Genomic DNA, 17,720 nt, shown 5'->3' with positions numbered 1-17,720 from the left:
AGGTATGTATGCACATTTGTGTCACATACATGTATATATGTGTGTATGTATGTATAGATACATGCACACATATGTATGTTTTTTTCTTATCTTAATGGAATCATATGTTTTGTTCTTCAATTTACTTTCCCAATAATGAGCCAAAGACATCTTTCTACGCCAATAGACGTAAGACTGGATCTCATTCATTTTAATGAGCGCGTGATACCGCATGGCTTAAGGGACCACTCCTAATTAAAGGACATTTCAGGTCTCTTCTTTTTGCATCCCTCCCTTTGCTGCTGCGTTTCTATGTTTAGGTCTTCGTGTACACAAGTATTTCTGTATAGCTCCTCCCTTCACCGCAGCGTTTTTATGTTTAGGTCTTCCTGTACACGAGTATTTCTTTATAGCTCCTCCCTTCGCTGCAGCATTTTTATGTTTGGGTCTTCGTGTACACGAGTGTTTCTGTACAGCTCCCCTCTTTGCCGCTGTGTTTTTACGTTTAGGTCTTCGTGTACACGAGTATTTCTTTACAGCTCCTCCCTTCGCTGCAGCGTTCTTATGTTTATGTCTTCATGTACACGAGTATTTCTGTACAGCTCCCCCCTTCGCTGCAGCGTTCTTATGTTTATGTCTTCATGTACACGAGTATTTCTGTACAGCTCCCCCCTTTGCCACTGTGTTTTTATGTTTAGGTCTTCGCGTACACGAGTATTTCTTTACAGCTCCTCTCTTCGCTGCAGCGTTTTTATATTTAAGTCTTCGTGTACACGAGTGTTTCTTTACAGCTTCTCCCTTCGCTGCAGCATTTTTATGTTTAGGTCTTTGTGTACACGAGTGTTTCTGTACAGCTCCTCTTACATACTGCAGAACCGCTCTCCTGAGAAGCTCATTTGTGTTCTCCCCAATAGTGTAAGGAGACTGCCCTGTCTCCTTCTTTCCAGTGGTGTAAGGAGACTGCCCTGTCTCGTTCTGTCCAGTGGTGTAAGGAGACTGCCCTGTCTTGTTCTCTCCAATGGTGTAAGGAGACTGCCCTGTCTCGCTCTCTCCAGTAGTGTAAGGAGACTGCCCTGTCTCATTCTCTCCAGTAGTGTAAGGAGACTGCCCTGTCTCATTCTCTCCAATGGTGTAAGGAGACTGCCCTGTCTCATTCTCTCCAATGGTGTAAGAAGACTGCCCTGTCTCGTTCTCTCCAGTGGTGTAAGAAGACTGCCCTGTCTCGTTCTATCCAGTGGTGTAAGGAGACTGCCCTGTCTCGTTCTCTCCAGTGGTGTAAGGAGACTACCCTGTCTCGTTCTCTCCAGTGGTGTAAGGAGGCTACCCTGTCTCCTCATTAACAATGGATACTACCACTTTTTAAAATGCAGATATAGAGCAATATCTTCCTTTGTGTTTTCCCGTATATAAATGGATTAAGCACTTTTTCATGTTTATCGGCCAACTGTATTTCTTCTGTCATAACCTTTGCCTGTCTTGTGAAACCGATTTCTTTTTCTTCTTTTTCACTGATTTTGCAAGGATTCTGTGTATGCTGGATATCGTGTCTTTATTCATCTGGAATGCTTTTGTATACGTGCTCATTCTTTTTACCACAGATGGGATGCTGGGAACTCATTTCATGGATTTGTGAACATTTAGATTTTTGTAAGATTGACCTAGAGGAAAGAACGCTGCATGGGGCTTTAGGTACCTTCAGCTATCTACTTTCATGGTCTCTTCTGGAACACTGGAAAGTTCTCTCTAATTTTCCTTTTGAGGCTATAGCCTTCAGAGACATGAAGGTAAATGAAATTGTATGTAACACTTAACATTGGCGAGCCTGGTCTTCTCCTGTCCCGTTAGTCTATCTATTCTTTTTAAAAGATTTGATTCACGGCTCACTTCCCACAGGAGGTGATTCTTTAAAGAAAATGCAGTTCAGATCTGTTTTGTCTTAGATAAAGGAGCAACGTTTACATTTCTTTGAATGTTGATGTGTGTGGCACTAACTCTGGAATTGTCAGTTGGGCAGATGCACAAAATCAGCTCAGGCACATCGAAGCGGCGTTTGACCAGGAGGCCTCGGCGGTGTTGATGGCCCGGCTTGGCGTGTTTCGAGCAGAGTCGGAGGAGGGGCCCGACGTGCTCCGGTGGCTGGACCGACAGCTCATCCGACTGGTAAGTTTGGGAAAATAACTTTTAAGTTCAGCCTTGGTCCCTGCACTATTTTTTTTTTTCCTTCAAGTTGTGCACTACTATTGTGAAAAGAAAATTGTCACTTAAACTGATACTTTAACACAGTCAGTCAGCAAGAATTTATGAGTTACTTACCTTATGCCAGATTCTGGACATTCAAACCCTTCTTTTCAAGGGTTTATGTTATATTTGGGAAGAAACAACTTAAACAGAACTTTTGGGGAATGATGTAATGTTGAGAGTTGAATTAGATGAGTCACTTTGTGAATGCAGTGATCCTGTGTTTTCCCTCCAGGCTGGGAGGTGTTTCTTAAAAATTCAGCTCCACAGCTCAGTGGGTTTAGGGGAAAGCCTCTTGTGTCAGCCTGGCTCTAACCAGTAGGGAGAAGCCACACAGTAATTTTAACAGAGAAAGGCGAATGTGAAGAATTCCTACAACAGGGGATTTGACTAATGAGAACTGGCTAGTAAGAAGTCAGGTGAGCTCTACAGCTTATAGGAGTAGCAGGTGTAAGGGGCAGCCATTAGTCCCTGGGCTGAGGTAGACCCCCAAGGAAGCGCCTCTCTCCCCTGTGGGCTGCCCCAGACCTCATTGGGAGGGCGTGATCATGGCTTGCTGAACAGCCGAGAAGCTGCCGTGGTGCCGTGCCAGAGGAATTTGCTGGGAATTCACCCTCTAGAACTTGCTGAAAATCTGCCCTCTGGGGTGCTGAGGAAAGCTGTTCATGGGAAATGTCTCACCAGAGCACACAAGGTACTCCCGGGCACCCCAGGAGTTGGGCACTGGGGAGGCAGCTGAGCGAGTACACTAGAAGCAGAGGCACTTTCTTCCAGCACTGTCTTTCTAGCGCCCACTATTGATAAAACTTAACATTGCATTAGCTGGAAAAGGAAACATCAATGTCCAGAAAAAGGGAAAGGGCCTAGATCCATTTCACAGGAGGCAAAGGGGTGAGCGGCAGTAACTCTGTAATCCACACACCGCACAGTCTGACCTTCCAGGAGAAGCTCAACATGTATTCATAATCACAGGCACTGAAAAGCCCACTAAGGAAAACTGTGAAACTTTGTTTAACACTGTGTTTCCCCTCACCTCACAGAACCATTTTTTTGGAAATGTCAACATCTCAAACACAATTTGAAAGTTGTTCCGCTAGTATTTCAAAGGGAAGATAGAGCCACAGAGGAATCAAAGTGGTTGGCAAAGGTTTCCTGTAGGAAGTGAGCCGTGAACCAAATCTTTTAAAAAGCGTGGATAGGCTAATGGGACAGGAGAAGACGGCTTGCCGAGTGGTGGGCCTGGCACAAGCTTGTGCTGGGGCCGTTGGGAAGACCAGTGTCCCTGGATTCAGGGTGTGCGTTGGGGAGTACTGCTTGATCTTGGAATGCCATGACTTTAGAGTTAAGTTTCTGCCTTGCCATTAAAGAGAGACTTAGTGCTGACTCTAAGCAGGGACGTGACATTAGCAAGAAGCCTGTGTTTATGCTGAACGTCCCTGTGGAAGGTAAATTAAAGGGAGAAAGCCTACTGCTCGGGAGACTGATGGAGCATTTTACAGGTCCAGGGAGCTGAAACCAGGGTCGTGGCAGCAGAAATGGATGGAGGCGGGAGGGTTTGGAATCAGGATGTGCGTTAAGAGAAGAACTGATGAAACTTGGTGAAATGACTATATGTGGAATCAAAAAACAAAGTTGGTGTTGAGTTTCGAGTGTGGATAACTGCGAGAATGGCAGTGATGCTGACAGAGGTAGAAAATGGGACAGGAAAGCAAGCAGCTTTAGGGTGAGAGGAGATTCATAGTTTTTTTTGTTGTTTGTTTTAATTTTGATACGTTGAATGTGAACTGTCAGAAGTTTGTCCAAGGTGGAGGTCCAGGACGGGAGCTCGGGCCGGAGGTCAGCACTGGACATTTGGGGGAGGTGTTTGGATGACCCTGGTCTGGCTCTAAGGCTCATCTGTAGCCAGAGCAGTGAGAATGGGAATAGGGGGCCAGGAACTAATCTCTGAGGAATCCACGGTCAGGAGGAGTGAGGAAGATGGGGAGCCCTTGAGGAAGGCAGAGAATGGTTGGTTGGAGAGATGGCAAGACATAGGACAGTGATAGCAGCTGAAGGAGAGTTTCAAGAAGTTTGGGGAGTCACTTGACTCACGCTGCTAGGGAGTTCAAGAAGATGAGACATCTTCTGAATCTAAAGCGACGTTAGATTGGGTAGGAAGAAGGCATATAGCCTAATTCTGTAGTGGCTGGAAGAAATGTGTGATTGGAAATAAAGGCAGGAAGGGAAAACACTGTGGTTCAAAAATGTACCACTGAGAGGAGGAAGAAATGAATTGTACTGTCATTATAGGGCAGGGCTTCCCAGCTCAGTACTAAGCCCTGCTTAGGTTCTTACCTTCTTCTGACCAAGAATGACCAGGAGAGGCTCAGAGATTACACACGAACAAAGGTTCATCAGGGACAGAGTAAAATGCTCGCAAAGGAGAGAGGGAGAGGGGTTTCCACCTATGCTAGCCTCCAGTCTCTCACTGCACAAAGGATTCCCTAGAGCTTATAAAAGTTTTTAGGTGGGAAAAGGCATTATCTTTATTCATTAGATGGGTAGAGATTTCCAGGAGAAGGGGAGGGATTATGAAAATCAAATGTGTGCGCAGTTAGAATTCAAGATGGACTTTCTAGTAGAGGTTGCTGGAACCAAGAGGGAGTCTGTCACAAAGGCTGCTGGAATGTTGAACAGGACTTATTCTGGGATGCTGTGTGTGCGTGTGTTGTCTCTGGATCTTGGTTCGAGCCCCAGCGAGGGGTCCCTGTTCATGTTTGTCTCAGGTGGAAGGTCATTCATAGTCCACGTTGATCTTTACTGCTCATGCTCTGCACCTGATGAGGCCTTGAAAAACAACTCGGGAGGATTATCAGTAATTAATAGCTGGTTAGGCACCCAGGGCTTTGAAATGTAGCCTCTTATCTTGTCTAAGCACCTAGTTTGTTAATTACAAGTAGTTCTCGGGTGCCAGCAGTAAAAGTTACATGGTGGTCTGTACTTAGGTTTAGATTTAATTATAGCTGGTCGAGCACACAGGGCCTTGAAATGTAGCCCTTATTTAATTCAGCCAGCCCGATCTCTTCCCTGTCTCAGTGTGGGAGAACACTAAGGTTGATCTGTAATTGCCCATATCGTGTGGTCTCCGAGGGTTTCCACATGGGGAGGCCCAGAGAGAGCTTGCCTGGAGCATCCTGGAAATGCAGAAATTCCAGCTCCTCCCACATCTACCAGATCAGAATCTGCATTGTAACAAGACCCTCAGGTGGTTTGTCTGCCTGGTCAAGCTGGAGGGGAGCTGGTCTGGAATGCACAGTTAGGAAGTGGCAAAGTTGAGATTGAACCTTAGCTCTCTTATTCTGAGGATTTTTCCGGTAATGCTAACTCAGTTTTTGTTTTGGTTTGTTTTCAACAGTGTCAGAAGTTTGGCCAGTATAACAAAGAAGACCCTACTTCTTTTAGATTATCAGATTCCTTCTCATTGTATCCTCAGGTAAGCAATACGTGTTTTTTAAGTAACTGTAGAAGGACAAGTTAGGATCAAAATAAATCTCACTGTTCTAAGGGTAAAGTGAAGACTTCATGCTTTGAGACTCACTCTGTAGGTGAGGAAGGTCGTTGAATTTGAGACACATATTGTGTCTCTGTGCAGGACAGGCTCTTAAGCCCTACAGAAGACAAAGATGAGGAAACACTGCCACTGACATGCAGAGAAGAAAAAACAAGTGCATAAATTTTCATAAAAAGGCAAAATGGGATTATTGCCGTAAGGTCAGGGATAAAATCTGTGACTTGCAGATTTTCAGGGTGCACAGTCAAATATGCGACACATATTTAATAGTATGCCCCGTGGTTTTATGCGGCCTCATAACTAAGAGTCAGCATCCTGTAAACAGCTGCAGTTCTCATAAAACCAAGCATTTGGGAGCCATCGGATAAGGGGAAGGAGGAAGAGAAGTGGATGGAGCACTGGGTGGAGTCGTGGATGTGTGTGTTTACTTTTTCCAAACCTCCATCCTTATTTCCAAGTGAGGAAATAGACCTGAGCTCATCAGGCCGCAGGGGCTCAGGCAGGTTGAGTACTTAGCACGACGTCAGGCACTTTGTAAACGCCAGCCAGCTCTGCGGCGGGTGCCCTGACTCTCAGTGTAGACTTCCCAGACATGATGTTCTCAGAGATGAAAGCAAACTCAGTTTTTTTCCCCTTCCCTCAGATGAATAAATAAAAAGAAGCAAAACCTTTTCTAGTTTTTTGTTTTCAGTTTTTAAACTTTTGTTGTGGTGAAATACGTGTAAGAAAACATTTCAACCGTTTTTATGTGTTCAATTCAGTGACATTAACTACATTCACAATGTTGTATAATAGTCACCTCTGCAAAACTCATTTTTAAATAAACTTGTGAAGACTTAGATATCCAGATGTGTATTGTCCTTTAAAATGCTCACTTTGGAAAGTGTACTCAGATTTCACTAATGCATTGTAACAAGACCCCTTCAGACCATCAGAAGGGACTTCAGAGGTCACCTCTGGCCCAGCCTGGGGCCCCTGGGGTCCCTGACTTGCATCCCTCCAGGCCCCTGCCTGAGCATTTGAGGCAGTGTGGTGTTGTGGACAGAGCCTTGGACTGGCCAGAATCAGAGGCCTAAATTCCAGCCTTGGCTCTGCTGCTGCTGATCTTGGATGAGGTCCTGAATCCCTGGGATTTTGGTTTCTTCTTATTTAGAAGGAAGGAGTTGGCCCTCTCTCAAAAGCCAACATGTGAAGTAGATAGACTGGTGCTGCTCTGGTCACACATAGGATGGAGACTCCTGGCCTGCCCACTCAGCAGCCTGGCTTTCCTGGTCCCCGCCGTGACCTCTCTCCCCCAGGGCACTGAGGATTCACTAGGACTCTGAGCACAGTTTGAAAACCACCCAATGAGATAGTTTCTCAGATTCTCTTGTGGAGGCATTCTGGGATAGAGGTTAGGAGCCAGTCTCTGGAGCCAGGTAGCTTGAGTTAGTGTCCTGGCTCTGCCACTCGGTAACTGGATGACTTAGGACAAGTTGTTTACCCCTGGGCACCTCAGTGTCCTGACCTATAAGAACCTACCTCGTGAGCTTATTGGAAGGATTAAGTAAGTCTTACCAAGTACGTAGATAGGCCAGTGCCTTGCACGTAAGGTACATTAAATGTAAGCCATTATTATTATTTGAGAAACTGCGATTCAGTATTTAGAGTCTCAGGAAGCTTTATAGCTCTCAAAGCACCTTGGTTTTCATGTTCTGGCAACTCTAGCATGAACTAAAAGACTGCCCCTCTGCCCTGCCTCCCCCTTCTGTCATCTAGAGATACGTAGAAAAAGATGATTTCTTCTCCAAAATAAAGCTTCAAATCTCTGAGAATAGCTAATATATTCTCACCAAATCTCTTCTAAGCTCTTTATCTGTTCTTCATAGGAATTGGTTTCTTGACTCTTCCTCACTGAAAATACTGTTCCAAGAACTAAACTCTCCGTATCTGTGATTGAGACTGACCAGTGAAAAAGACTCTATTCCTAGAATATGTCTGTATTCTAGAAATGCAGCCCCTTGCTCTATGTCCTGCACCCCCGGCCCCTTCCATCCCTGCTCTGGCTAGGCCTGCCTTGCTTCTCAGCTGGCCTCAGTCAGGTAGGTGGTCAGTACACTCTGCTAGGACTCCCGTTTCAGACAGTGCTCTAGAGAGTGCTGATGGGATGGCCACAGGTCAGGTAAGGCCACTGATCTCATGGAGCTTAGAAGTAAAAAATAAGATAGTTTTAAATAGCAGTAAAAACAAGTTCTTGAGATAGTGACCTGGGCAAGCAACCACGTTAGGTGTCAGAGAGTGGAGAAGTGAGGGTAGGCCTGAGACCCCGTGATGGGGAGAAGCCAGCCACGGTACCAACAGGAGTGGTAGGGCACTCCAGGCAGAAGAGATGGCAGGTACAACTGCCTTGAGGCAGGACCAGCCTGGCATGTTGAAGGCAGGAAAAGGACTATGATTGTAACTTAGTAGATGTAGCCAGTCTTCCTGTCTGTAGCTGGGCCCGTTGTGTCCATTCTCCACCCTGAAGCTAGAGAGAGTTTTTCAAGGAACAGTTTGATCCTGTCACTGCTTAAAATCCCTGAGGACCTGCCTTTCCTGCCTTCTGATTCTCACGGTAAAGGACACCCCCTTCCAGCATTATCACTTGTTCCTCGCTCCCTTATGCCCCTCCCACCAGCCTGCCAGCCTGTGTCTTGAGCTTTCCAGCTGTGTGCTTGCTGGTATCACTCCAGTGCCTGGTGTCTCCCTTCTCTTGGGCCTCTGGCCTCCTCATATGCATCCTTCAGGTGTATCCTCAGACGCCAGTGGCTTTGGGAAGCCTCTCCTGCACCGTGGCTCCTGTCATGCCACCTCGGGCATGCCTCTCCCTGCTGCACCATGACCTCTGAGAGCAGATTTTCTGTCTGCACAGCCTGGCCCCGGCCTCCAGAAACCAGTATTCCCCTGCTTCCTCCCTCCACTTCATATACCAGCCTCCGGCACACACAGGGGCCTTTTTCTCAAAGGCTGGGTCTTCTGTGTGAGAGACCTGAGGCAGGTCTGCTCTCCAGATGTCTGAGAAGGTTGTAGCTATATGCATTTGTCTTTTTTTTCTCTCCCTGTAAATGCAGTTCATGTTCCATCTTAGAAGATCTCCGTTCCTTCAAGTGTTTAACAACAGTCCTGATGAGTCCTCATACTATAGGCACCATTTTGCCCGACAGGATCTGACCCAATCCCTTATCATGATCCAGCCCATTCTCTACTCCTATTCGTTCCAGGGGCCACCAGAGGTAGGTTTTGCGGGAATTCTTTGACAGTTAGGATCGCCTGATAGAATTTTTTCTAACAAATTTACTCTTAGAAAAAAACTCTAAAAAATGAAAACTTTGAGTCTTTATAGGAATTTTTTAAATGTGCATAGGAAACAGTCAAGGAACTTACAAAACTCTTACCTGTGGAAAGCCTGATGACATGTAAAAAATTTTCAAACTGTGTAGATACTTCTTTTCAGTGTGTTCATGTAATTTGACCCAGTGCTCCATGTCCTGTAATGTATCTGAAGGAAATATTCTTAGACACAGAAAAAGCTTTATGCGGAAAAACAGTAAATGAACTAATACAGAATTAAAGAATCTTAATGTTCAGTAGTAGGAAAATAGACTATGAAATATTTTACAAAGTTTAGGTAATTATAAAATAGATAAGTCCTTATGTAAAAATGTTACATGAAAAAATCAAAATATAAACTTTTCTAAATTATATTTTAAAAAGCCTGCAAGAATAATAAAAAATACAAGGCGATAAACCAGAGTATCAATACTTGTTGTGCTTAGGTACAAGTTTTCAAATTTTCTTTGATGAATATGAGTTTTATTACTACTTTTTTTTGTAGTAAACTTTAAGAACATATTAAAAGCTATTTTTCATATAGACATTCCTATTCTCATCTACAGTGGTAGAAGATTTAAGAGAAAATCTCTGTGGTAGATAGGATACATTTCTAGCACAAAACTGAGAATGGTTGGAATTATTTCTGGTACCCTAGACCAAAAGATGATATTGATGAGCGTGGCATGGAGAGGTGGGAGCAACCAGCTGGGCCACTTGTAAACATGTGTAAAACCGTGGCTGGTTCTGCGGACACCCAGACTGGACACCTGGGTGGGGGTTGGAGTGGCCATCACGGGGACAGGGGCACAGAGGGAAGACCAACACATCTCTCGCTCCCTCTTTCTTCAGCCCGTCCTCTTGGACAGCAGCAGCATCCTGGCTGACAGGATTTTGCTGATGGATACTTTCTTCCAAATTGTCATCTATCTTGGTGAGGTAAGGTGCTGTTATTAATGTCTTTCCTTAGTATTGTGGTTGCTTTCTTCTTACTGATTTAACGTTCTTATAACATCTGAAGTAAGAATTTAGGCTTGGAGAGCCCAGAGTTTATTATAACGAGTCCCCTGGCTTTTTTCTAAAGCATAAAATCTTCTTTCAAGTCTATGGGGATATTTGCATATTTAGTAAATTTAATAATATTTACTGTAAATAGATCTCACATGATCCTTTTAAATCACTGTAATCGCTTTCTGAGTTGTGGGAAAGAAAGATCAGCTTTCCCTTCCTCAGTAAACTTTTATACACACTAAAGAATACTAAGTTTGCGGCTAAATTTTTTCCCTCATGAAATAACACAGCACAGGGAACCTTACTCTGGGATCTTACTTTCTGGCCCCTAGGATAGCTGTGGCTGGGGCTCAGGAGCTCCCTGAACCCCCTGAAATTATATAAAAATTTAGGTATGCCTGCACACTTTTCAGGGGAGAGCCCATTTATTTCTTAAAGAGACTCATGCCCTAAGAAAGGGTGTGGCACCTCTGAATTTGCATCTTAATGGAGGAAGTTCCCTTCTTCAGGCATTACATTCAGTGATGTTTTTTCTTCCATCAGGTATTCTTTACCTTCAGCAAATTGCCTTGGCGATTGACTTTGCTTCCTAGTGTCTCCATTGAAAGTGATCTCAGATGCCCTGAAAAGATACAATTACCCTTCAGAATCCCCCTAATAACTTAGAATCGATGTTCTAATACTAATAAGCATTTATAACTCTAAACTTTTGTCAGCATGTTAACTCCAGCTCTGCTAGCCACTAGCCACTCAGCCACAAATGTGAGGCCATCAGTAACTTCTTAGACCAGCCGGCTGACCAGCCACTGTTCCCGCTGGTTCTTCGCTGTCAGCTCACCTGGTATAGACGTTCCTGCCACAACCCCGATCCTGTTCATTCACTTGCCACACAGTTATTGAGTGTGCAGGTGGTGAATTCTAAAGATGAAGATAACAGCATTGTTCTCGCTTTCCAAAAGCTCTTAAGCCTGCTGGTTGTGGGTGTTCTTATGAATTTTTGGACCCAAGTGAGCTTTGGTCATTTCCTCCAGGCCACCAGTCAGTCAAAAACCTAAGACCTAGAAAATGGTACTGGGAACTTTGAGAAGAAGGCAAGAGTGGGCTGCAGAAGGAGGTGTCTTCCGAGCATCGTCTTTGTGGCATCATTTTAGCAGTTCGGTTTTAAAACCGTGAGCAGTTGCTACATCCTCTTACTCCATCATTTATATTTATTTACTCCATTAAGTACATCTGAAAGCACTTTAGACCATTTATAAAAATAGGTTAGTCAACAAATATTTCTTGATGTTTCATGTGTACCAGATATTTCCTAGATCAGTTGTGAGGCGTATAAAGGAATGAGTCACAGAACGTTTAGCCTAGTTGGGGACTCAGTCTTCCCCCAGTTTCGTATGTTGCCTCCTACTCACTGCCTAATTAACACTTGTACGTTGATTCTTAAAGCGTTTATCAGTTGTTTGCTCCCCTGGCAGAAGTATTCCAATTCAGGGCCCGAGGAAGCAGGGAGTGGGGTTGGGTCTATCTCCCCCAGTCTGACACTCCACGGTTGGAGGGGGGGTAACGTGTGCTGTTAGGAAGACAGGGCGGGTGGGGGGACAGATGATCTGTAAGCACCCAACAAATCCCTTTCCATACCAGATGAAAGGAAATGAGAGGCTGCACCAAGTGCTAGCAGTGGAATTGGAAAGGAAGGGAGCCCATGGCTCCAGGGGACAACTAATCCAGGGGTTTTGTTAGCTAGTTGGTACATGCAGCTAGGAAAGGGAGAGGACATGTGAGGGAGAGGACATGTGATTGACGCCTCTCTTATTTCTGGGAGGATTGGGTTGTTGATGGTATCATCAGATACCTCTGCCAGAGAATCCAGAAGAGGTTGCTTTTCCAGAAATGCCTTGATGATGTTGAGAACTAGATTGAGATTGGAGAGTCTGGCTCTACAAGCGCTTCACTAACTACATACCTACATGTTTCACCTGAGCGATGATTCTAGACATTATTAGTGGCTTCAGCGAAAGGTCACCATTTTGCTGGGAGAAGTAGGCTCCGCTGTAGTGCTCTGGGTAGGCAGTGGTGTCTTTGGTTCCTCCTCTTTGTCTACTCATCCTCCTCCTCCTCCTCCTCCTGGTCAGCTCTGCTCTGTTCTCCCTCTAAAACTTGTCATCCCTGACACAGACGTCTTCACTGGAAACAAGTCCTTGGTGATGGCGGTGGTGTTAGAAGGTCAGAAGCTTCAGTGAGTACCACCTGAAGGCTGTCGTTAATAGCTTTTCCACAGTAGCTTTGGTTTGTTTTGGTGTAGACCATAGCCCAGTGGAGAAAAGCCGGGTACCAGGATATGCCCGAGTACGAAAACTTCAAGCACCTTCTGCAGGCACCACTGGACGATGCTCAAGAAATTCTGCAAGCCCGCTTCCCAATGCCGCGTTACGTTAACACAGAGCACGGAGGCAGTCAGGTGAGCAAGCTGAGTCCTAGCTCTGGTGCTGTTTTTACGGTATGTTGTTATGGCTACAAATCTAAAACAGGGTGGTTAGTATATTTTGTAGTGACACAAATGGATGCACAGGTACACTTCCAAATATGATTTCTTTTTAAATGAGTGGTTAAAATATGTTGATGTAAAAGTGAGAATTTCTAAAATAAAATACATATGTCATGTTTCAGGAACTAATAAATGAGGAGCATAGGTTTCTGTGCAGCAAAAAATTCTAACTTAGCCAAAAAAAGTTGAAAAAACTTTCCTTATTTTTTTCGATGCATTAATGTTAACAGTTTTAATGTTTAAATCTTTTTTTTTTTTTAAGGCTCGATTCCTTTTGTCCAAAGTGAACCCGTCCCAGACACACAATAACCTATATGCTTGGGGACAGGTAAGAAATTGTCAGCTATTTGGGGTGAAGGCCAGGCTACATTTGTAAAAATTTGGTTTTAAATCGAGAAGTCCCTTTTGGCCCTACAGGCAGAATAACTTGGGGTTTTTGCTGTAAAATATGCTTTGAATACCACAGTTGGGGAGCTCCCTGTGTGGACTCCCTTCCACGACAGGCAATCTGATATACCAGGTTTAGGGCACAGGACAGAAAGCCATACTGTGGCCCCCGTTCAGCTCTCTTCATGGACAGAGCATCACCCTAAATCCGTCCCCTCTGCTTTCTCTCTCACGAGGCTGCAGCGCAAAAACATCTCATCAGGCTCTGCTCCTCTTCTCAGCCTTTGTTGGAAGGCTGTCTTTCCTCCATTGAATTGCTCTTAAATCTTTGTCAAAGATGAGCTAGGCATATGTGTGTGAGTCACGTTCTGGGTGCTGTGTTCATCTGTGTCTGTCCCTCCACCCACCCCATGCTGTCTTGATTACCCTGAAATTGGGTAGACTGATTCCTCCTACTTTTTCTTTTATAAAAAATTATTTTAGCTATTCCAGGTCCTTTATCTTTCCATATAATTTTATAATAATCTATAAAAAGCTTTCTGGGCTTTGATAGGAAGTGCATTGAACCTGTATATCAATTTGGGAAGCGTTGACATCTTTGAGCCTTTCAATCCATGAACTTGGTACGTCTCTCTGTTTATTTAAATCTTCCTTAATTTCTTTCGTCAGCACTGGGTAGCTTTTGCATTTTTTTTTTTCTTTTTTTTGAGCAATTGTAAATGGTGTTGTGTTTTTAACTTCGGTATCCAAGTGTTACCCAGCTTCTTGATTGTGTAAATTTGTCCTTTGCCAGATTTGGAAAGTTTGCAGCCATTATTTCATCTAATACTTTTTCATCCCCTCCCTCTTTCTCCTCTTTCCAGACCTCTGGTGACACAAATGATACATCTTTTGTTATAGTTCCACAGGCCCCTGTGGCCCCCTTCTTTTTTTCTTTCCAACCTATTTTTCTCTCTGTTGTTCAGATTGGGAAATTTCTGTTGTTCTATTTTCCAGCTCACTGATTCTTCCTTCAGTACCTTTCTTGCTGGTAAGCCCATCCACTGAGCATTTTATTTTGGTTATTTTATTTTTTAGTTCTAAATTTCCATTGAGTTCTCCTTTATATGTTCTATTACTTTCCTGAGGCATGTTTGTAATTGCTCATTGAAGCATTTTTGTCTTGCCGTCTTTAAAATCTTCAAATAATTATAACATTTTTGTTATCTCAATGTTGGCATTTCTTGTCTTTTTTCATTTGAGATTTTCCTGGTTCTTGGTGTGACAAAACCCTTCCCTGACTCCCTCCTGACCAGACCAGGCCAATTGCACCACTGCACACACAGATCTGTAGCATATGCTCTTCTTTAAGACAGCCCCCTCGCACTCTCCCTCCTGATTATTCATCCAGCATGAGGCTCCCCACACCTGCCAAGCATCTCTCCCACCCACCCTTAGGTGCTAGGTAATGGTGTAATCACAAAGGAGTGAATCAGTATCTCCACACTGAACAGATCCAGGAGGAGGTCAGGGAAGGGTTTTGTTAGGAATTGTGCTTCACTTGAAAGAATTAGTGAGGCAGGGATGGATAGGAGAGCACTTACAACAGGTGGGCCAATACCTGTGAATGTTCTGAGACAGAAAGGTCCTTAGCTCGTGAATTCTCACCAGCCTTTTTTTTTTTTTTTTTTTAATTGTACTTTAGATGAAGGTTTACAGAACAAACTACCTTCTCATCAAACAATTAGTACACAGATCATTTGTAACATTGGTTACCAACCCCACGATATGTCACCACTCTCCCTTGTCTACCTTGGGTTCCCTATTACCAGCGTTTTTGTCCCCTTCTGCCTTTTGGTTCTTGCCCCTGGGCTGGTGTGCCCCTTTAGTCTTGTTTTGTTTTATGGGCCTGTCTAATCTTTGGCTGAAGGGTGATCGTCAGGAGTGACTTCATTACTGAGCTACAATGGTGTCTGGGGACCATACTCTTGGAGTTTCTCCACTCTTTGTCATACCAGTAAGTCTGGTCTTTTTTCGTGAGTTAGAATTTTGTTCTGTATTTTTCTCCAGCTCTGTCCGGGACCCTCTATTGTGATCCCTGTCAGAGCAGTCTGTGGTGGTAGCCAAGCACCATCTAGTTGTGCTGGTCTCAGTCCGGTGTAGGCTGTGGTAGTTGTGGTCCATTAGACACCAGCTTTTAAGATACCTGTTAATGCACCTTTATCACTAAATTTCAGGAAACCGGAGCACCCATCCTAACTGACGATGTCAGCCTGCAGGTGTTCATGGACCACTTGAAGAAGCTGGCTGTCTCCAGTGCCTGTTAAGCTGAAGAGGTGGCCAGGAATTAGAGGCAGACAGCTTTAGATTGTGTCCACAGTTGTTTATAAAGGCTTCATAACATTCCTTTCACTTTTCTGGCAGATTTTAATAAATACTCAAAGGAAATTTTGTATGTAACTCTTTAGATTATAATTTATTTGTATTCCTGATCTGTGCCCCTTTGCTTGCACCATAAACGACAAGGTTATAAATGTTTTAGAACTTGTAGATGTTTATATGCTTTTTATATCCTAACTGTATAAAATCAGAAGTAATGTATTTTGTCAACTTGATTAGATGAAAATCATAATGATCATAAAGGAAATAAACTAGATGAGGAAAGCACTGGATAAAGTAATGCTAATAATACAAATTTCATTTCCTGAGTGTCTGTGTGAGTGTCTTTTTAAGTGACTCCTCCAAGAAGTACTTCCTGCATTTAATCCTCATCTTCTGTCTAAAATGTTGGCAGACCAAGGAAAAGTATGGCAAATAAGAAACTTTACTGAGGCAGAGTGGTCCTGACTCATGTGATACATTTCATGTTGGCAGATCAGCAGTTAAACACAGTGGTTGGCAGTCATGAGTGGCTTTAACAGAGTGACAACACATTATCTTTGTGCATCGAGTAAAGTCACTTGGATAGGTACTGTGCTTAATTAAACTAATATATGTACACGGCGAAAAATATTATCCTAAGGAGTGTATGACAACAGTTACTTCCCCTTCCTAAGCCTAGACCTACTCTTCAGAACTAACCACTTGTAACCTTTCCTTACAGTTTTTTTGTTGTTGTTGACACATCAATTTTAATCATTATCTCTCAATCCCCAGTTTAGTGGAATGAGGATATTAGTATCTTCCTATCCACCACCCAGGAAACCCTGGTGGCATAGTGGTTAAGAGCTATGGCTGCTAACCAAAAGGTCAGCAGTTCATATCCACCAGGTGCTCCTTGGAAATGCTGTGGGGCAGTTCTACTGTGTCCTATAGGGTCGCTATGAGTCAGAATCAACTCAGTAGCAACAGGTTATGCACCATCTGGTGTTGGTCAGCTATAACTTTATATTATCAAGATTAATAAAAATTTGCATTCTGGCCTATAACCATAGACCTTCGTCTCTGAGATGCTTTTGAAAGTTGAAAGCTAATTAAGAGGATTTACACAGGTGTGTTAATGTAAATACTGTTCATGGCACAGTCAGGTGGTATTTATTGTCTCCACACGTTCTAGTATCACAGTCCCTTTGCCACATGAGGGAAAACCTTCTAAATGACAAAATCAGAGTTACTTAACATTCTGTCATGCCACATGTTGGTTTCCTTCCTATTTGGATTATGACTTAATTATATTTGCTGCTGTTTTCCTAAAGTTTCTAATATTCGTTTGCTGCTCTGTGTGTGTGTGTGTGTCTGTACGTGTATATGAAAATGCACAGCAAAACCTGCTCTCATTCCAGTGTTTTTGACGTAATGATCAGTGACATTGGTTAAATTCTTTACGTTGTGTCAACATTCTCATTATTTCTCTTCTAGTTTCCCTTCCATTTAATCAACTTGCCCCCCAGTCTTTTCCTTTTTACTTCTTGTCTGTGCTTTAAGATAGCTGTTGAAGCAGTGTGGAGCTAACATAGTGCCCTAGGCAGACGCATCATGCCATCCCTCTGCAGCAAAGACCTGAAAAACTAAATAAAATAGATACGAACATCAGTCCTGGAATCCTAAGCATCAAATGAAAAGATAAAGAACTAGATCGAACACCAAATGAAAGAAGAAACTGAAGGAAAACAGAATGAGGAGAGATATGGAGTACAGGTCCCATGTCAACTAACACAGCAAAACATTACCATCTTGGAGCACAGCCCACAATGCCCCCAGACAGGGAATACAGGAAGGCAACATCACAGAGCTCCCAAAAGGAGACAGAGTACCGGGTAACCAGAGAGATATGCCTTCCTTCCCCTCACCCCTCTAACCTGTACACCTGCACCACCCTTCCCAACGGGCCACATAAAGCCACCTTGCCCACAGAGCTACCAGCTGACTGCCAACCTGGGTCAGCCCTGCCCCCACCTGCTGGCTCCTGTACCATACCTGCTTTTCCTGCCGGCCCTCATTGGGCCACAGTCGCTAGAGGACTGCCGCCCCACTGGGCCCGCAGTGCCCCTCTCTGGACACTCAATCAGCTGCTGATCAGAGGGAAGATAGCCGATACCACTCCCGGTCCAGCAGATCCACCTATCTGGCAAGGGGCTGGAATGTTCCCACACCACTGGACCAACATCAGGAGGCAGATAGCACCTGCCCAGTCTACCCTCAGCCTTGCCAAACCAGTGTATAGCAAAACAGGCTCACCCTGCCTGC

General features: G+C 44.0%; 1 protein-coding gene across 2 annotated transcripts in view; it reads left to right on the top strand.

The window, feature by feature from the left end:
- The window catches only part of SEC23B (SEC23 homolog B, COPII coat complex component), a 42,418-nt gene extending 26,708 nt beyond the window's left edge, over nt 1-15,710 (top strand). For both annotated transcript variants that reach the window (XM_064275739.1, XM_064275737.1), the window contains exons 14-20: nt 1,986-2,139; nt 5,612-5,689; nt 8,857-9,018; nt 9,968-10,054; nt 12,426-12,581; nt 12,931-12,996; nt 15,272-15,710. In XM_064275739.1, coding sequence (XP_064131809.1) covers nt 1,986-2,139; nt 5,612-5,689; nt 8,857-9,018; nt 9,968-10,054; nt 12,426-12,581; nt 12,931-12,996; nt 15,272-15,361 — 793 coding nt within the window. In that variant the 3' untranslated portion in view covers nt 15,362-15,710. The remainder of the gene's footprint in view (nt 1-1,985; nt 2,140-5,611; nt 5,690-8,856; nt 9,019-9,967; nt 10,055-12,425; nt 12,582-12,930; nt 12,997-15,271) is intronic.
- The last annotated feature ends 2,010 nt before the right edge of the window (nt 15,711-17,720 follow it).

The sequence above is a fragment of the Loxodonta africana genome, chromosome 24 (genome assembly GCF_030014295.1).
Source record: "Loxodonta africana isolate mLoxAfr1 chromosome 24, mLoxAfr1.hap2, whole genome shotgun sequence".
Lineage (NCBI taxonomy): Eukaryota > Metazoa > Chordata > Mammalia > Proboscidea > Elephantidae > Loxodonta > Loxodonta africana.
This window is presented reverse-complemented; position numbering and strand designations above follow the sequence as displayed.